Source organism: Oncorhynchus mykiss, chromosome 14 (assembly GCF_013265735.2).
Source record: "Oncorhynchus mykiss isolate Arlee chromosome 14, USDA_OmykA_1.1, whole genome shotgun sequence".
NCBI lineage: Eukaryota > Metazoa > Chordata > Actinopteri > Salmoniformes > Salmonidae > Oncorhynchus > Oncorhynchus mykiss.
In genome coordinates, this window is record NC_048578.1 from 42,411,713 (window position 1) to 42,433,125 (window position 21,413).

Below are 21,413 nucleotides of genomic sequence, written 5' to 3' on the forward strand. Positions count from 1 at the left end.
TCATGACTAGACCATTCAGGCTGATATGGGGGGCAGTCAACCCATTGTCATGACTAGACCATTCAGGCTGGTATGGGGAGCAGTCAACCCATTGTCATGACTAGACCATTCAGGCTGATATGGGGGGCAGTCAACCCATTGTCATGACTAGACCATTCAGGCTGGTATGGGGAGCAGTCAACCCATTGTCATGACTAGACCATTCAGGCTGATATGGGGGGCAGTCAACCCATTGTCATGACTAGACCATTCAGGCTGATATGGGGGGCAGTCAACCCATTGTCATGACTAGACCATTCAGGCTGGAAGGGGAGCAGTCAACCCATTGTCATGACTAGACCATTCAGGCTGGTATGGGAAGCAGTCAACCCATTGTCATGACTAGACCATTCAGGCTGCTATGGGGGGCAGTCAACCCATTGTCAGGACTAGACCATTCAGGCTGATATGAGGGGCAGTCAACCCATTGTCAGGACTAGACCATTCAGGCTGGTATGGGCAGCATTAAACAGTCAAACCCATTGTCAGGACTAGACCATTCAGGCTGGTATGAGGAGCATTAAACAGTCAAACCCATTGCCATGACTAGACCATTCAACAGTCAACTAGAGATGTTATAATGTTAGGCTTTGGTTCAACCTTATCTAGAGGTGAATACACTGACTGTACAAAACATTAAGAACACCTGCTCTTTCCATGATATACTGGCCAGGTGAATCCAGGTGAAAGATATGATCTCTTATTGATGTCACCTGTTAAATCCACTTCAATCAGTGTAGATGAAGGGGAGGAGACGGATTAAGGAAGGATTTTGAAGCCTTGAGACAATTGAGACATGGATTGTGTACATGTGCCATTCAGAGGGTGAATGGGCAAGACCAAAGATTTAAGTCCCTTTTTAACAGAGGTAGTAGGTGCCAGGTGCACCGGTTTGAGTGTGTCAAGAACTGCAACGCTGCTGGGTTGTTCACTCAACTGTTTCCTGTGTGTATCAAGAATGGTCCACTACCCAAATGACATCCAGCTAACTTGACAACTGTGGGAAGCATTGGAGTCAACATCGGACAGCATCCCTATGGAACGCTTTTGATACTTTGTAGAGTCCATGCCCCGATGAATTGAGGCTGTTCTGAGGGCAAAGGGAGGTGAAACTCAATATTAGCAAGGTGTTCCTAATGCTTTGTACAGTCAGTGTTATCTGAGCTTAATCTAGCTCAAGGGAACTTGAATCGGGGAGGACGGGATCATAGTAATGAATGGAATGGAATGAATGGAATAGTATCGAACACATTTGTTACCATTCCAATCACTAAAATCCAGCCATTACTATGAGCCGTCCTCCCCTTAGAGGTCGATATATTCTGTCTAGAGGTGGATATATTCTATCTAGAGGTGGATATATTCTATCTAGAGGTGGATATATTCTATCTAGAGGTGGATATATTCTATCTAGAGGTGGATATATTCTATCTAGAGGTGGATATATTCTATCTAGAGGTGGATATATTCTATCTAGAGGTGGATATATTTTGTTTAGAGGTTAATATATTCTATCTAGAGGTGGATATATTCTATCTAGAGGTGGATATATTCTATCTAGAGGTGGATATATTATATCTAGAGGTGGATATATTCTATCTAGAGGTGGATATATTCTATCTAGAGGTGGATATATTCTATCTAGAGGTGGATATATTCTATCTAGAGGTGGATATATTCTATCTAGTGGTGGATATATTATATCTAGAGGTGGATATATCTGAGGTGGTTATATTCTATCTAGAGGTGGATATATTCTATCTAGAGGTGGATATATTCTATCTAGAGGTGGATATATTCTATCTAGAGGTGGATATATTCTATCTAGAGGTGGATATATTCTATCTAGAGGTGGATATATTCTATCTAGAGGTGGATATATTATATCTAGAGGTGGATATATTCTATCTAGAGGTGGATATATTCTATCTAGAGGTGGATATATTCTATCTAGAGGTGGATATATTCCATCTAGAGGTGGATATATTATATCTAGAGGTGGATATATTCTATCTAGAGGTGGATATATTCTATCTAGAGGTGGATATATTCTATCTAGAGGTAGATATATCTAGAGGTGGATATATTATATCTAGAGGTGGATATATTATATCTAGAGGTGGATATATCTGAGGTGGTTATATTCTATCTAGAGGTGGATATATTCTATCTAGAGGTGGATATATTCTATCTAGAGGTGGATATATTATATCTAGAGGTGGATATATTATATCTAGAGGTGGATATATTATATCTAGAGGTGGATATATTCTATCTAGAGGTGGATATATTCTGTCTAGAGGTGGATATATTCTATCTAGAGGTGGATATATTCTATCTAGAGGTGGATATATTCTGTCTAGAGGTGGATATATTCTATCTAGAGGTGGATATATTCCATCTAGAGGTGGATATATTCTATCTAGAGGTGGATATATTCTATCTAGAGGTGGATATATTCTATCTAGAGGTGGATATATTCTATCTAGAGGTGGATATATTCCATCTAGAGGTGGATATATTCTATCTAGAGGTGGATATATTCTATCTAGAGGTGGATATATTCTATCTAGAGGTGGATATATTCCATCTAGAGGTGGATATATTCTATCTAGAGGTGGATATATTCTATCTAGAGGTGGATATATTCCATCTAGAGGTGGATATATTCTATCTAGAGGTGGATATATTATATCTAGAGGTGGATATATTATATCTAGAGGTGGATATATTCCATCTAGAGGTGGATATATTCCATCTAGAGGTGGATATATTATATCTAGAGGTGGATATATTCTATCTAGAGGTGGATATATTCTATCTAGAGGTGGATATATTCTATCTAGAGGTAGATATATCTAGAGGTGGATATATTATATCTAGAGGTGGATATATTATATCTAGAGGTGGATATATCTGAGGTGGTTATATTCTATCTAGAGGTGGATATATTCTATCTAGAGGTGGATATATTCTATCTAGAGGTGGATATATTATATCTAGAGGTGGATATATTATATCTAGAGGTGGATATATTATATCTAGAGGTGGATATATTCTATCTAGAGGTGGATATATTCTGTCTAGAGGTGGATATATTCTATCTAGAGGTGGATATATTCTATCTAGAGGTGGATATATTCTGTCTAGAGGTGGATATATTCTATCTAGAGGTGGATATATTCCATCTAGAGGTGGATATATTCTATCTAGAGGTGGATATATTCTATCTAGAGGTGGATATATTCTATCTAGAGGTGGATATATTCTATCTAGAGGTGGATATATTCCATCTAGAGGTGGATATATTCTATCTAGAGGTGGATATATTCTATCTAGAGGTGGATATATTCTATCTAGAGGTGGATATATTATATCTAGAGGTGGATATATTATATCTAGAGGTGGATATATTCTATCTAGAGGTGGATATATTCTATCTAGAGGTGGATATATTCCATCTAGAGGTGGATATATTCTATCTAGAGGTGGATATATTCTATCTAGAGGTGGATATATTCTATCTAGAGGTGGATATATTCTATCTAGAGGTGGATATATTCTATCTAGAGGTGGATATATTCCATCTAGTGGTGGATATATTCTATCTAGAGCTGGATATATTCTATATAGAGGTGGATATATCTGAGGTGGTTATATTCTATCTAGAGGTAGATATATCTAGAGGTGGATATATTCTATCTAGAGGTGGATATATTCTATCTAGAGCTGGATATATTCTATATAGAGGTGGATATATCTGAGGTGGTTATATTCTATCTAGAGGTAGATATATCTAGAGGTGGATATATTATATCTAGAAGTGGATATATTCTATCTAGAGCTGGATATATTCTATATAGAGGTGGATATATCTGAGGTGGTTATATTCTATCTAGAGGTAGATATATCTAGAGGTGGATATATTATATCTAGAAGTGGATATATTCTATCTAGAGCTGGATATATTCTATATAGAGGTGGATATATCTGAGGTGGTTATATTCTATCTAGAGGTAGATATATCTAGAGGTGGATATATTCTATCTAGAGGTGGATATATTCCATCTAGAGGTGGATATATTCTATCTAGTGGTGGATATATTCTATCTAGAGGTGGATATATTCTATCTAGAGGTAGATATATTCTATCTAGAGGTGGATATATTCTATCTAGAGGTGGATATATTCTATCTAGAGGTAGATATATTCTATCTAGAGGTGGATATATTCCATCTAGAGGTGGATATATTCTATCTAGTGGTGGATATATTCTATCTAGAGGTGGATATATTCTATCTAGTGGTGGATATATTCTATCTAGAGGTGGATATATTCTATCTAGAGGTGGATATATTCTATCTAGAGGTGGATATATTCCATCTAGTGGTGGATATATTCTATCTAGTGGTGGATATATTCTATCTAGAGGTGGATATATCTGAGGTGGTTATATTCTATTTAGAGGTAGATATATCTAGAGGTGGATATATTATATCTAGAAGTCGATATATTCTATCTAGAGCTGGATATATTCTATCTAGAGGTGGATATATCTGAGGTGGTTATATTCTATCTAGAGGTGGATATATTCTATCTAGAGGTGGATATATTCTATCTAGAGGTGGATATATTCTATATAGAGGTGGTTATATTCTATCTAGAGGTGGATATATTCTATCTAGAGTTTAATATATTCTATCTAGAGTTTAATATATTCTATCTAGTTTAATATATTCTATCTAGAGGTGGATATATTTTGTTTAGAGGTTAATATATTCTATCTAGAGGTGGATATATTCTGTTTAGAGGTTAATATATTCTATCTAGAGTTTAATATATTCTATCTAGAGTTTAATATATTCTATCTAGTTTAATATATTCTATCTAGAGGTTAATATATTCTATCTAGTGGTGGATATATTCTATCTAGAGGTGGATATATTCTATCTAGAGGTGGATATATTCTATCTAGAGGTGGATATATTATATCTAGAGGTGGATATATTCTATCTAGAGGTGGATATATTCTGTTTAGAGGTTAATATATTCTATCTAGAGGGAGATATCTCTGAGGTTGATCCAATGAAAGGGTAGGTTAATTGAAGATCCAAACAGCAGTGTCAGTGATTAACAACACATCCTCTATCTGCATGTGTTCTATATTACATATGTACCAGTCCTGCCATCAACATAGGAATTGATATAATCATGGATAAGCAGTTGTCTATGTGACTAATAAGACAGCTTCACAAGTGATTATTCCATTATTGTGTTGATGTGCAGACTGATATAACAATCTGAATATGGGATCGTTATTTAGGCTAATGCCTTTATAGATCCGCAAAGAAAATATGTTTCTTACATGAATTTGTCGACGGCATAGGTTTCTGTAATACAACTCCATCACAGAGAACACAGTATGTATGTGACAACTATCTGTCTCCATAGCAACTGTGGAGTTACAACCCTATGAACCCAATATTTACACAAGACACCGCTCTGTGGTGAGAGAAAGTTCTGTAATTACCAAACAGCAGAGAAAGAGATTTTCCTTTTAATATACATTTAAACATACATAAATACTGTTTGTCTTAAATATGAATTTCCTTGCTGTGTTGTGGTTATTCAGGGAACACCGCCTAATTTCCACCTAGAAAACATGAAAGCTAAAATATTATGTTACACTTACTACACGTTCTAAACTAAGGCAGTAACTAAGAGTCTTCAGTAGTTGTCAGGACCTAGGGGCTTGGGGAGTCTGATGGATGTGGAGAGGTGTCTATGTAGGCAGGAGACTGGGTGGCTGGTGGAACTGGAGAGGATTCTGGGGACTGTGTATTGTGTTGTTCTGTGTGTCTCTGAGGGTCTGTCAGGTTAGGGCCAGGCTCTGTGAGGTCTGTTTCAAATCCAGGGTTTATCTGGCCATGGGAGTGCCTTTTCTGGACGTCTTCAAAGATCTGGAGCACCTGGCACACACACATAACAGAGGTGTTAGACACTACATATAGACAAGCATGCACACACACATAACAGAGGTGTTAGACACTACATATAGACAAGCATGCACACACACACACACACACACACACACACACACACACACACACACACACACACACACAATGAGGCCCACTCTGAAGAGTCCCTAACTCTAACCCCAGCCCTAACCTTAACCCTGTTTACCTGGGACTTGGGGATGAGGCCCACTCTGAAGAATCCAATATGGCCGCTCTCTATCTTGGTGCAGTCGACCACAGTGGAGGCACTGTTTTCAGGGGACGGCCCATCACACAACACACCATCCACCTAGACAGACAGAGAGAGATTGTTATCTGTGTCTCAGCTGGACCCTCAGAACTAATCAAATCAAACTTATTTATATAGCCCTTCTTACATCAGCTGATTTCACAAAGTGCTGTACAGAAACCCAGCCTAAAACCCCAAACAGCAAGCAATGCAGGTGTAGAAGCACGGTGGCTAGGAAAAACTCTCTAGAAAGGCCAGAACCTAGGAAGAAACCTAGAGAGGAACCAGGCTCTGAGGGGTGGCCAGTCCTCTTCTGGCTGTACCGGGTGGAGAGGAACCAGGCTCTGAGGGGTGGCCAGTCCTCATAGCCTACAGTAATACTACAGTAATATTGATATATGTGTCTTTGTATAAATAATAATGAAAGAATAGCTGTCAAGTGACTTGCATGAAGGAAGGAACCAGGAAATGTGGTCACAATGCGCTACAGTGGACTGATAACATACCATGTGTAGATATATTTCAGAAAATGTGGGCATAATCAGAATGTAAACAGGATCAGGACAGAAAGATCTATGTTAGCGCCAGGTTTAAACAAGGCTGTGGGCACCTTGTCTCCCAGCTTGGCGTACACCTGGTTGTGGTGTGTGGTGTCTGCTTCTCCTGTGGGGTTGGCTGACGTCACAGCGATGGGACCCACCTGCAGGGCAGAATAATGGAAAAGAATGGGAAGCATCTGTTAAGATATCCAATGACCACAAACCCTGGTCCCTGAGAGCTACAGAGGGTGAACAGGCTTTTGTTCCAGCCCAGCACTAGGTCTATGATATGATCTCACCCGGTTGATAAGATGAGTAGTTACAACATAGTCTGGGTTCCTGATAGCTGCTCTAAGGGTTAGAGGTCAGGAGTTAGAGGTCAGGGTTAGAGGTCAGGGGTTAGAGTTAAGGGGTTAAAGGTCAGAGGTTAGGGTTCAAACAAGGTTGATAAGATGAGTAGCTACCGCACAGTCTGGGTTCCCGATAGCTGCTCTGAGGGTTAGAGGTCAGAGGTTAGAGGTCAGAGGTTAGGGTTCGTACCAGGTTGATAAGATGAGTAGCTACTGCACAGTCTGGGTTCCTGATAGCTGCTCTGAGGGTTAGAGGTCAGAGGTAAGGGGTCAGGGGTTAGAGGTCAGGGGTTAGGGTTCGTACCAGGTTGATAAGATGAGTAGCTACTGCACAGTCTGGGTTCCTGATAGCTGCTCTGAGGGTTAGAGGTCAGAGGTTAGGGTTCGTACCAGGTTGATAAGATGAGTAGCTACTGCACAGTCTGGGTTCCTGATAGCTGCTCTGAGGGTTAGAGGTCAGAGGTTAGAGGTCAGAGGTTAGGGTTCGTACCAGGTTGATAAGATGTGTAGCTACTGCACAGTCTGGGTTCCTGATAGCTGCTCTGAGGGTTAGAGGTCAGAGGTAAGGGGTCAGGGGTTAGAGGTCAGGGGTTAGGGTTCGTACCAGGTTGATAAGATGAGTAGCTACTGCACAGTCTGGCTTCCTGATAGCTGCTCTGAGGGTTAGAGGTCAGAGGTAAGGGGTCAGGGGTTAGAGGTCAGGGGTTAGGGTTCGTACCAGGTTGATAAGATGAGTAGCTACTGCACAGTCTGGGTTCCTGATAGCGATGCTCTGAGGGGTTCCAATGTGTTTAGCTGATTCCCCCAGACCAAACACCTCCATCCACGGGCCTGGCGGAAGAATACAGGACATACTCATCACAGTACCGTAATTGCTGGACTATTAAGCGCACCTGAATATAAACCGCACCCACTGAATTATTAAAAAATATGTATTTTGTACATAAATACGCCGCACATGTCTATAAGCCGGAGGTGCCTACCGGTACATTGAAACAAATGAACTTTACACAGCCTTTAAACGAAACACGGCTTGTAACAAAAATAAATAGGCTTTAACGAAACACGGCTTGTAACAAAAATTAAACAGTAGCCTACCAAGACTCCTCCTGTGCACTGAAACCACTGAAGGCATCTCCTTCGGTGTCGGAGTTGAATAGCCTCAGAATTGCTTCATCCGATGTTGGATCGTTTTCATTGTCGCTCTCGTCACTTTCATCCGGAGGCAAATTCCCTGCTGAGCTCATGCTGCCCCTTCAACACGCAGCAGTCCAGCCTTTCCAAACCCGTTGATGATAGTGGATTGTTTGACAATGCTCCACGCTGTCAGGACCCACTGGCAGACTTGACCATAAGATGCTCTTCGCATGCGGCCTGTTTTAGTGAAGGATTTCTCCCCACTTGTCATCCAAGCCTCCCACTGAACACGGAGCGCCACCTTAAATGCACGATTTACGCTGATGTCGAGTGGCTGCAAATACTTTGGGCCATCTGCTTTTCTTCCCTCTGAAAGCTTTTGTTGTCTTTTTGCACTGAGTCAGTTCCTCACGCTGCTGTTTCCAACGTCTTATCATCGACTCATTACGGCCAAGCTCCCGTGCAGCAGCTCTATTTATTTTTCCAACAGCCAGATCGATCGCCTTCAACTTGAAAGCTGCATCAGATGCATTTCTCCGTGTCTTTACCATGATGAGGGTGACAAAATTACTACCGTAATCAGTATGATGGGAAGTTTGAGCGCGCTCGATTTACGTCACATTATGTGACGGTGCTCAGTTTTTTGGTGGCATGAATCTTGTGAAAGCGGGAAAAATCCATAAATTAGCCGCGTCATTGTATAAACCGCGAGGTTCAACGTGTGGGAATAAAGTAGCAGCTTATAGTCCAGCAATTACGGTAACTCAAATAAACTACACACACACACACACACACACACACACACACACACACACACAAATACACACACACACACACACACACACACACACACACACACACACACACACACACACACACACACACACACACACACACACACACACACACAGTGTTAATAAGTCACCCACTAACCCCTGGGTATGACCATGCTGATAGATGAGGGCCATGCAGCGCTCATGAAGTCCCAGAGCAGAGGAGACAGCAGGGATCTGACCGGTTCTAACTGGTTTATAGAGGAGACCCACAGAGACATGGGCCGGTCCTGGGCCTGCTGCTTACACCTAGAAGGAGAGACAGGAAGAGACAGGAAGAGACATGGAGAGACAGGAAGAGACATGGAGAGACAGGAAGAGACAGGGAGAGACAGAGAGAGAGGGAGAGACAGGGAGAGAGGGAGAGACAGGGAGAGACAGGAAGAGACAGGGAGAGACAGAGAGAGACAGGAAGAGACAGGGAGAGACAGGAAGAGACAGGGAGAGACAGGGAGAGACAGAGAGAGACAGGAAGAGACAGGAAGAGACAGGGAGAGACAGGGAGAGACAGAGAGAGACAGGGAGAGACAGGAAGAGACAGGGAGAGACAGGGAGAGAGGGAGAGACAAGAAAAGACAGGGAGAGACAGAGAGAGACAGGGAGAGACGGAGAGAGACGGGGAGAGACAGAGGGAGAGACAGGGAGAGACAGGGAGAGACAGGGAGAGACAGGGAGAGACAGGGAAAGACAGGGAGAGACAGGGAGAGACGGGGAAAGACGGGGAGAGACAGGTATTACTGTCTATAGGGGTTGGCTCAGTTTTACTGTCTATAGGGGTTGGCTCAGTACTACTGTCTATAGGGGTTGGCTCAGTTTTACTGTCTATAGGGGTTGGCTCAACATGACTGTCTATAGGGGTTGGCTCAGCACTACTGTCTATAGGGGTTGGCTCAGTACTACTGTCTATAGGGGTTGGCTCAGTATTACTGTCTATAGGGGTTGGCTCAACATGACTGTCTATAGGGGTTGGCTCAGCACTACTGTCTATAGGTGTTGGCTCAGTACTACTGTCTATAGGGGTTGGCTCAACATGACTGTCTATAGGGGTTGGCTCAACATTACTGTCTATAGGGGTTGGCTCAGTACTACTGTCTATAGGGGTTGGCTCAGTACTACTGTCTATAGGGGTTGGCTCAGTATTACTGTCTATAGGGGTTGGCTCAGTATTACTGTCTATAGGGGTTGGCTCAGTACTGCTGTCTATAGGGGTTGGCTCAACATTACTGTCTATAGGGGTTGGCTCAGCACTACTGTCTATAGGGGTTGGCTCAGTACTACTGTCTATAGAGGTTGGCTCAACATTACTGTCTATAGGGGTTGGCTCAGTACTACTGTCTATAGGGGTTGGCTCAGTATTACTGTCTATAGGGGTTGGCTCAGTATTACTGTCTATAGGGGTTGGCTCAACATTACTGTCTATAGGGGTTGGCTCAGTACTACTGTCTATAGGGGTGACAAAGGGTTTGGAGAGGCAGTTAAAACGTTTCTGGGACCAGCCTACCACTATGCAGTATTGTGAGTACAACGTGTATTCATCCACTGAGATGCATATGGGCCTAGTAAGCAGTGTAACTCACCTGTATGCCTTCTCCACAGCCTCAGGTCTGTTACAGGCTGCCACCAGTACATAGACTGTGTCAGTGGGCATCCCACATATACCCCCACTCTTCATGATCTCTGGAGACAGACAGACACAGACTTAGGCTTCTTGTTACAGTATCAGGCTTCTTGTTACAGCATCAGGGTTCATGTGAGACAGAGACAGAGAGACAGAGAGAGAGAGACAGAGAGACAGAGAGAGAGAGAGAGAGAGAGAGACAGAGAGAGAGAGAGAAACAATAGGACCCTGAAGTCTAAAGCAGTCCACTAAGGGAATAGGGTGCCATTTGGGACAGACGCCAGGTTAGTTGCCTCCCTCTTACCTGCTATCTGGTGAACAGCGGTGGCCTTGCGTGCCGGGACATGTGGACACGTGTCCCGCCCTCCTCCTCCTTCCCCGCTCAGCCTAACCAGGGCCCTTCCCAGGGGCAACTGGGGGGTCAGGAAGGTCATGTTGAACAGACCAGACAGGAAGCAGTAGAAAGACACCAGGCCGAACACGATAGACACGCCGATATCGTACCCATAAGGCAGTGCTCCGACGGCATCCAGCAGAAAGGAGATGATAATGAGGTGAAAGGTCGCGGCGTAGAGGAACCAGGCTATGTTCAGGAACAGAGCTCCTACCGTCACCAGACTGTTGAACAACAGGAAGCTGATGATGCCGACCGCTACGTTGAAACCTCGGGTGTCACCGTAGAGACCTCCGTACCGCGTCAGCCCCCAGACAGACCACATGACACCGTACAGGATGAATGCCGTGCTCTCCAGTGTCTTACCTACGGTACCGGAAATGAACACGATGAAAACGTGTTGGATATACAATAATCACACGAACAGAACAAATATTGAATTGTAACATGTTAATAATACACGGGTCTTACCTCGGGAGAAGGCTACAGAGCCGACCAGCAGCTGTAGGATGCCCCCAGCCACCACAGTCCAAGGCAGCACCAGCACAACCAGCGGGTCCCGCTCCTCCACGGACGACGTGATGGAGAAGGCAGCGAGCACGGAGCAGGCGTGGCCCAACACCTCGGCGTCCGCATACCTGGAGTAGCCCAGGTAAGGGTCGTGGAGCTGTCTGTCACGGGGGCGGAGCGTCAGGTTGCTGACACGCATCACCAAGGCCTTGAACATGCCCTCCCCCGTAGGGATCCTATTGGCTAACATGTTGTAGGAGGTGATCAGTAGCATCACAGCTGACACGACAAAGATTGCCGCCTGTACACCCTGCGCCCCGGCCTGGAAGGACAGGGATGGCTGGGCGGCGAGGGCGATGGTATACGCTACAAAGAACAGCTGATACAGACCCTCAGCTAGACTCTTCTGACAACTGAACAGAGCCAGGATGAAGAACAGAACAGAGAAGACAACGGGGAAGGGAACTGGGGAGGAGGGGAGGATGGAGAAGGAGGGAGCTGTGAGGAGAGCTCTGTAGCCCTCAGTGAAGTGTAGGATGGAGGTGAAGCCATAGAAGGTGGCTGTCAGAGAGTCCATGGCCCTGTAGGAGAGGACACACACCCCCAGCTGGAATACAGCAGCCGTCCATAGCCAGGGGACGTGACCCGCAGAGAGCTGAGGAACCACGGCCAGTAGGGGGCAGGCTAACACACTGGCAGACAGGAGGTTCATCACCAGGCCTACAGGTACCACGTCATTACAGTCCTCTGGACCTCTGGACCCCTGACCCCCAGCCCTCCTCTTCTTCAGCCGTGTCCCAGGAGCCTCCACTCTACCTCGGGTGATAAAGGAGAGCAGGCGGCCACAGCCGAAGTACGCCCCCACCAGAGTGACCAGCAGGTAGCAGGCAGCGGTGGCAGACTGGCCGAAGCCCGGGGAGGAGAGACCGGCGATTTGGTGCCCACAAGCCAGACTGATAGAGAGGGTGATGATAAAGAAGACCACCTACAATACAACAAGACAATACAACAATAAGGTACAATACAACAACAAATTACAATCAAATACAACAATAAAACACAACAACACAATACAATACAATTAAACAATACCATACAACAATACAAATTATATGGTCTATATGTGTATTTGTATTTATTATGGATCCCATTGCCAAGGCAGCAGCTACTCTTCCTGGGGTTTATTATGGATCTCCATTAGTTCCTGCCAAGGCAGCAGCTACTCTTCCTGGGGTTTATTATGGATCTCCATTAGTTCCTGCCAAGGCAGCAGCTACTCTTCCTGGGGTTTATTATGGATCCCCATTAGTTCCTGCCAAGGCAGCAGCTACTCTTCCTGGGGTTTATTATGGGTCCCCATTAGTTCCTGCCAAGGCAGAAGCTACTCTTCCTGGGGTTTATTATGGATCCCCATTAGTTCTGCCAAGGCAGCAGCTACTCTTCCTGGGGTTTATTATGGATCCCCATTAGTTCCTGCCAAGGCAGCAGCTACTCTTCCTGGGGTTTATTATGGATCCCCAGTAGTTCCTGCCAAGGCAGCAGCTACTCTTCCTGGGGTTTATTATGGATCCCCATTAGTTCCTGCCAAGGCAGCAGCTACTCTTCCTGGGGTTTATTATGGATCCCTATTAGTTCCTGCCAAGGCAGCAGCTACTCTTCCTGGGGTTTATTATGGATCCCTATTAGTTCCTGCCAAGGCAGCAGCTACTCTACCTGGGGTTTATTATGGATCCCCATTAGTTCTGCCAAGGCAGCAGCTACTCTACCTGGGGTTTATTATGGATCCCCATTAGTTCCTGCCAAGGCAGCAGCTACTCTTCCTGGGGTTTATTATGGATCCCCATTAGTTCCTGCCAAGGCAGCAGCTACTCTTCCTGGGGTTTATTATGGATCCCCATTAGTTCTGCCAAGGCAGCAGCTACTCTTCCTGGGGTTTATTATGGATCCCCATTAGTTCCTGCCAAGGCAGCAGCTACTCTTCCTGGGGTTTATTATGGATCCCCAGTAGTTCCTGCCAAGGCAGCAGCTACTCTTCCTGGGGTTTATTATGGATCCCCATTAGTTCCTGCCAAGGCAGCAGCTACTCTTCCTGGGGTTTATTATGGATCCCTATTAGTTCCTGCCAAGGCAGCAGCTACTCTTCCTGGGGTTTATTATGGATCCCTATTAGTTCCTGCCAAGGCAGCAGCTACTCTACCTGGGGTTTATTATGGATCCCCATTAGTTCTGCCAAGGCAGCAGCTACTCTACCTGGGGTTTATTATGGATCCCCATTAGTTCTGCCAAGGCAGCAGCTACTCTTCCTGGGGTTTATTATGGATCCCCATTAGTTCCTGCCAAGGCAGCAGCTACTCTTCCTGGGGTTTATTATGGATCCCCATTAGTTCCTGCCAAGGCAGCAGCTACTCTTCCTGGGGTTTATTATGGATCCCCATTAGTTCCTGCCAAGGCAGCAGCTACTCTTCCTGGGGTTTATTATGGATCCCCATTAGTTCCTGCCAAGGCAGAAGCTACTCTTCCTGGGGGTTTATTATGGATCCCCATTAGTTCCTGCCAAGGCAGCAGCTACTCTTCCTGGGGTTTATTGTGGATCCCCATTAGTTCCTGCCAAGGCAGCAGCTTCTCTTCCTGGGGTTTATTATGGATCCCATTAGTTCCTGTCAAGGCAGCAGCTACTCTTCCTGGGGTTTATTATGGATCCCCATTAGTTCCTGTCAAGGCAGCAGCTACTCTTCCTGGAGTTTATTATGGATCCCCATTAGTTCTGCCAAGGCAGCAGCTACTCTTCCTGGGGTTTATTATGAATCCCCATTAGTTCTGCCAAGGCAGCAGCTACTCTTCCTGGGGTTTATTACGGATCCCCATTAGTTCTGCCAAGGCAGCAGCTACTCTACCTGGGGTCCAGCAAAAATTAAGGCCGTTATCCTGGTTGGAAGATTCGTGGAATTGCGAGGGGATAAGCAGAAACTCCAGGAATCTTTTAACCAGGATATCTGGAAAACCACAGAGTTTTTGGAACGTTACGGGAATTGTTGAAACCTACTTCCCCCCCCAGATAGCACACATTACACACCTCTCTCTGGAAGAGCGAGACTATAGCCAGGATGAGGAGGGCCAGGGTGAAGGCTGCAAGACCAGGGACCAGAGAGGTCCTCAGCTCTGTGGCCCCCAACACCCGCTCCCCAACCAGCAGGTAGACCAGGCCGGATCCACCCCAAAGGGCCGACACTGTCAGACACACACTGGAGAACAAACGGGACTGGGACAAGCTGCGTCGCACACCTGGTGGGAGGGAGGGAGGGAGGGAGGGAGGGAGGGAGGGAGGGAGGGAGGGAGGGAGGGAGGGAGGGAGGGAGGGAGGGAGAAAAATATTTGTTTATGTCTAGCTGAAACAGTAGGTAGGGCACCAGAGTTGGGTTATTATGAGTAATAAACAGTAGGTATCCTACCAGAGTAGGGTCATTATGAGTAATAAACAGTAGGTAGTCTACCAGAGTAGGGTCATTATGGGTAATAAACAGTAGGTATCCTACCAGAGTAGGGTTATTATTAGTAATAAACAGTAGATATGGTACCAGAGTAGGGTTATTATGGGTAATAAACAGTAGGTATCCTACCAGAGTAGGGTTATTATTAGTAATAAACAGTAGATATGGTACCAGAGTAGGGTTATTATGGGTAATAAACAGTAGGTAGTCTACCAGAGTAGGGTCATTATGAGTGATAAACAGTAGATATGGTACCAGAGTAGGGTCATTATGAGTGATAAACAGTAGATATGGTACCAGAGTAAGATTATTATAAGTAATAAACAGTAGGTATCCTACCAGAGTAGGGTTATTATGGGTAATAAACAGTAGGTATCCTACCAGAGTAGGGTTATTATGAGTAATAAACAGTAGATAGTCTACCAGAGTAGGGTTATTATGAGTAATAAACAGTAGGTAGTCTACCAGAGTAGGGTCATTATGGGTAATAAACAGTAGATATGGTACCAGAGTAGGGTTATTATGGGTAATAAACAGTAGATATGGTACCAGAGTAGGGTTATTATGGGTAATAAACAGTAGATATGGTACCAGAGCAGGGTCATTATGGGTAATAAACAGTAGATATGGTACCAGAGTAGGGTTATTATGGGTAATAAACAGTAGATAGGGTACCAGAGTAGGGTTATTATGGGTAATAAACAGTAGGTATCCTTCCATAGTAGGGTTATTATGAGTAATAAACAGTAGGTAGTCTACCAGAGTAGGGTTATTATGAGTTATAAACAGTAGGTAGTCTACCAGAGTTGGGTTATTATGAGTAATAAACAGTCGATATGGTACCAGAGTAGGGTTATTATGGGTAATAAACAGTAGGTAGTCTACCAGAGTTGGGTTATTATGAGTAATAAACCGTAGATATGGTACCAGAGTAGGGTTATTATGAGTAATAAACAGTAGATATGGTACCAGAGTAGGGTTATTATGAGTAATAAACAGTAGATATGGTACCAGAGTAGGGTTATTATGAGTAATAAACAGTAGATATGGTACCAGAGTAGGGTTATTATGAGTAATAAACAGTAGATATGGTACCAGAGTAGGGTCATTATGAGTGATAAACAGTAGATATGGTACCAGAGTAGGGTTATTATGAGTAATAAACAGTAGGTAGTCTACCAGAGTAGGGTTATTATGGGTAATAAACAGTAGATAGGGTACCAGAGTAGGGTCATTATTGGTAATAAACAGTAGGTAGTCTACCAGAGTAGGGTTATTATGGGTAATAAACAGTAGATATGGTACCAGAGTAGGGTTATTATGAGTAATAAACAGTAGATATGGTACCAGAGTAGGGTTATTATGAGTAATAAACAGTAGATATGGTACCAGAGTAGGGTTATTATGAGTAATAAACAGTAGATATGGTACCAGAGTAGGGTTATTATGAGTAATAAACAGTAGATATGGTACCAGAGTAGGGTTATTATGAGTAATAAACAGTAGATATGGTACCAGAGTAGGGTTATTATGAGTAATAAACAGTAGATAGTCTACCAGAGTAGGGTTATTATGGTAAATAAACAGTAGATAGTCTACCAGAGTAGGGTTATTATGGTAAATAAACAGTAGATAGTCTACCAGAGTAGGGTTATTATGGTAAATAAACAGTAGATAGTCTACCAGAGTAGGGTTATTATGGTAAATAAACAGTAGATAGTCTACCAGAGTAGGGTTATTATGAGTAATAAACAGTAGGTAGTCTACCAGAGTAGGGTCATTATGAGTGATAAACCGTAGGTAGTCTACCAGAGTAGGGTTATTATGGGTAATAAACAGTAGGTAGTCTACCAGAGTAGGGTCATTATGAGTAATAAACAGTAGGTAGTCTACCAGAGTAGGGTTATTATGAGTAATAAACAGTAGGTAGTCTACCAGAGTAGGGTTATTATGGGTAATAAACAGTAGATATGGTACCAGAGTAGGGTCATTATGGGTAATAAACAGTAGATAGAGTACCAGAGTAGGGTTATTATGGGCAATAAACAGTAGGTAGTCTACCAGAGTAGGGTTATTATGGGTAATAAACAGTAGGTATCCTACCAGAGTAGGGTTATTATGGGTAATAAACAGTAGATATGGTACCAGAGTAGGGTTATTATGAGTAATAAACAGTAGATAGGGTACCAGAGTAGGGTTATTATGGGTAATAAACAGTAGGTAGTCTACCAGAGTAGGGTTATTATAGGTAATAAACAGTAGGTAGTCTACCAGAGTAGGGTTATTATGGGTAATAAACAGTAGGTAGTCTACCAGAGTAGGGTTATTATGAGTAATAAACAGTAGATATGGTACCAGAGTAGGGTTATTATGAGTAATAAACAGTAGGTATCCTACCAGAGTAGGGTTATTATGGGTAATAAACAGTAGATATGGTACCAGAGTAGGGTTATTATGGGTAATAAACAGTAGGTATCCTACCAGAGTAGGGTTATTATGGGTAATAAACAGTAGATATGGTACCAGAGTAGGGTTATTATGGGTAATAAACAGTAGGTAGTCTACCAGAGTAGGGTTATTATGAGTAATAAACAGCAGATATGGTACCAGAGTAGGGTTATTATGAGTAATAAACAGTAGATATGGTACCAGAGTAGGGTTATTATGAGTAATAAACAGTAGATATGGTACCAGAGTAGGGTTATTATGAGTAATAAACAGTAGGTAGTCTACCAGAGTAGGGTTATTATGGGTAATAAACAGTAGATATGGTACCAGAGTAGGGTCATTATGGGTAATAAACAGTAGATATGGTACCAGAGTAGGGTCATTATGAGTAATAAACAGTAGATAGTCTACCAGAGTAGGGTCATTATGAGTAATAAACAGTAGATATGGTACCATAGTAGGGTTATTATGGGTAAACAGTAGATATGGTACCAGAGTAGGGTTATTATGGGTAATAAACAGTAGGTAGTCTACCAGAGTAGGGTTATTATGGGTAATAAACAGTAGATATGGTACCAGAGTAGGGTCATTATGAGTAATAAACAGTAGATATGGTACCATAGTAGGGTTATTATGGGTAAACAGTAGATATGGTACCAGAGTAGGGTTATTATGAGTAATAAACAGTAGATAGTCTACCAGAGTAGGGTTATTATGAGTAATAAACAGTAGGTAGTCTACCAGAGTAGGGTTATTATGGGTAATAAACAGTAGATAGTCTACCAGAGTAGGGTTATTATGGGTAATAAACAGTAGGTATCCTACCAGAGTAGGGTTATTATGAGTAATAAACAGTAGATATGGTACCAGAGTAGGGTTATTATGGGTAATAAACAGTAGGTAGTCTACCAGAGTAGGGTCATTATGGGTAATAAACAGTAGATATGGTACCAGAGTAGGGTTATTATGAGTAATAAACAGTAGATATGGTACCAGAGTAGGGTTATTATGAGTAATAAACAGTAGATATGGTACCAGAGTAGGGTTATTATGGGTAATAAACAGTAGGTAGTCTACCAGAGTAGGGTTATTATGAGTAATAAACAGTAGGTAGTCTACCAGAGTAGGGTTATTATGAGTAATAAACAGTAGATATGGTACCAGAGTAGGGTTATTATGGGTAATAAACAGTAGGTAGTCTACCAGAGTAGGGTTATTATGAGTAATAAACAGTAGGTAGTCTACCAGAGTAGGGTTATTATGAGTAATAAACAGTAGATATGGTACCAGAGTAGGGTTATTATGGGTAATAAACAGTAGGTAGTCTACCAGAGTAGGGTTATTATGGGTAATAAACAGTAGATATGGTACCAGAGTAGGGTTATTATGAGTAATAAACAGTAGATATGGTACCAGAGTAGGGTTATTATGGGTAATAAACAGTAGATATGGCACCAGAGTAGGGTTATTATGAGTAATAAACAGTAGGTAGTCTACCAGAGTAGGGTTATTATGGGTAATAAACAGTAGATATGGTACCAGAGTAGGGTTATTATGAGTAATAAACAGTAGATATGGTACCAGAGTAGGGTCATTATGGGTAATAAACAGTAGATATGGTACCAGAGTAGGGTTATTATGGGTAATAAACAGTAGGTAGTCTACCAGAGTAGGGTTATTATGAGTAATAAACAGTAGATATGGTACCAGAGTAGGGTTATTATGGGTAATAAACAGTAGGTAGTCTACCAGAGTAGGGTTATTATGGGTAATAAACAGTAGATATGGTACCAGAGTAGGGTTATTATGAGTAATAAACAGTAGATATGGTACCAGAGTAGGGTTATTATGGGTAATAAACAGTAGATATGGCACCAGAGTAGGGTTATTATGAGTAATAAACAGTAGGTAGTCTACCAGAGTAGGGTTATTATGGGTAATAAACAGTAGATATGGTACCAGAGTAGGGTTATTATGAGTAATAAACAGTAGATATGGTACCAGAGTAGGGTCATTATGGGTAATAAACAGTAGATATGGTACCAGAGTAGGGTCATTATGGGTAATAAACAGTAGATATGGTACCAGAGTAGGGTCATTATGGGTAATAAACAGTAGATATGGTACCAGAGTAGGGTTATTATGGGTAATAAACAGTAGATATGGTACCAGAGTAGGGTTATTATGAGTAATAAACAGTAGATATGGTACCAGAGTAGGGTCATTATGGGTAATAAACAGTAGATATCGTACCAGAGTAGGGTTATTATGGGTAATAAACAGTAGATAGTCTACCAGAGTAGGGTCATTATGGGTAATAAACAGTAGATATGGTACCAGAGTAGGGTTATTATGAGTAATAAACAGTAGGTAGTCTACCAGAGTAGGCCAAGAGGGCAGCGATGATAAGCAGTAGAACCCCCAGTGCAGTATGGGGTATGAGGGATTTTTCAGGAGAGCTGCCATAGTTATTCACCAGCAGCAGTAGAGAACCTGCAGGGTTCAACAACAGGTCAGAAGACATCAGGCTTCAGACCACACAAACTCACACAAAAAAAACATTGTTTGACAAGAAGCCATGAACACAGAGCCATATTCGCCCTCTATTGGCCAAGTTTCTGTACTGCAACTTGCCGATGCTCCGGACCACTCTCCCTCACATCTCTCATGAAGTCTATTTTGAGAATCAGCCTGCTGCATTCATGTACAACATAATACATATAATATATATATATATTTTTTTGTGGTCACAATATTTTATATGAGACCTATAAGGATCATCAAAATAAAGCGAAAATAAGATAACGACATTAAAAAAGCCCCACTCTTTTTTTGGATCAAATATATTCGAGTGGGACCTAACTGTTGTTATCTTATTTACTCTGTATTTTGATTGTCGGGGACCATGCCAAGTATTGTTTTTATGATCAACTTCTCATTGCTTCATCAACTCAATAATATATTTATTTTACAATATATTTAAATCGTAAGACACGGCTAATTCTTTTAAAGGTTTTAGGCTATATAAAAAGTAGAACCCATCAGAAATCTAAATGTTCACTCACCGCCGGAGATACCGAGGATGCCCACGGAGAAATGAAGCGATTCTGCCTCGAGCTCAGCCATCTCCGGAGTGTCTAATGCACGCGCCACGGAGCGCTCTGAGGTTATAAATGCTGTCCGGTGATCTTACGTCATTCTCTCTACTTGTTACAGGATATGGCGCGGTGATTCACCCAAGTGACGCTTCTGATACCTCTCACCAAGTCACCCAACTTCTTCCTAGAGCCTTAAAATAAGGCCATTAATGAACATGGACTGTCAATGGAGAGGTAATTTTCTAAGGGGTCAAATATGGAAGGCAAAAATGTTCAAATCGTCTTTCCCGGTACACGTCTTAACACTTGTAATTATCATTGTTTTGTAAATGTGAAATTTGAGTCTGTCTAGTGTGTTTACAGGTGATTAGAACGCTTGTTATGGTCATTTTTACACACGTTCATTACACCTGTTCAGTGTTCATTACACCTGTTCATTACACCTGTTCAGTGTTCATTACACCTGTTCAGTGTTCATTACACCTGTTCAGTGTTCATTACACCTGTTCAGTGTTCATTACACCTGTTCAGTGTTCATTACACCTGTTTAGTGTTCATTACACCTGTTCAGTGTTCATTACACCTGTTCAGTGTTCATTACACCTGTTCAGTGTTCATTACACCTGTTTAGTGTTCATTACACCTGTTCAGTGTTCATTAGACCTGTTCAGTGTTCATTACATCTGTTCAGTGTTCATTACACCTGTTTA

General features: G+C 42.5%; 1 protein-coding gene across 1 annotated transcript; it reads right to left on the reverse strand.

Annotated features, from left to right (window-relative positions):
* Positions 1-5,580: 5,580 nt before the first annotated feature.
* On the reverse strand, positions 5,581-20,755 carry si:ch211-153b23.4 (Grp1_Fun34_YaaH and SUA5 domain-containing protein). The gene is made up of 11 exons (XM_036943587.1): positions 20,671-20,755; positions 19,985-20,098; positions 14,743-14,951; positions 11,631-12,654; positions 11,070-11,525; positions 10,725-10,824; positions 9,248-9,396; positions 7,896-8,008; positions 6,899-6,988; positions 6,226-6,348; positions 5,581-6,008 (listed from the first exon to the last, which is right to left on the reverse strand). Exons 1-11 carry the CDS (start codon positions 20,729-20,731, stop codon positions 5,784-5,786), a joined length of 2,664 nt encoding a protein of 887 aa, XP_036799482.1. The 5' UTR covers positions 20,732-20,755; the 3' UTR covers positions 5,581-5,783.
* Positions 20,756-21,413: the final 658 nt, after the last annotated feature.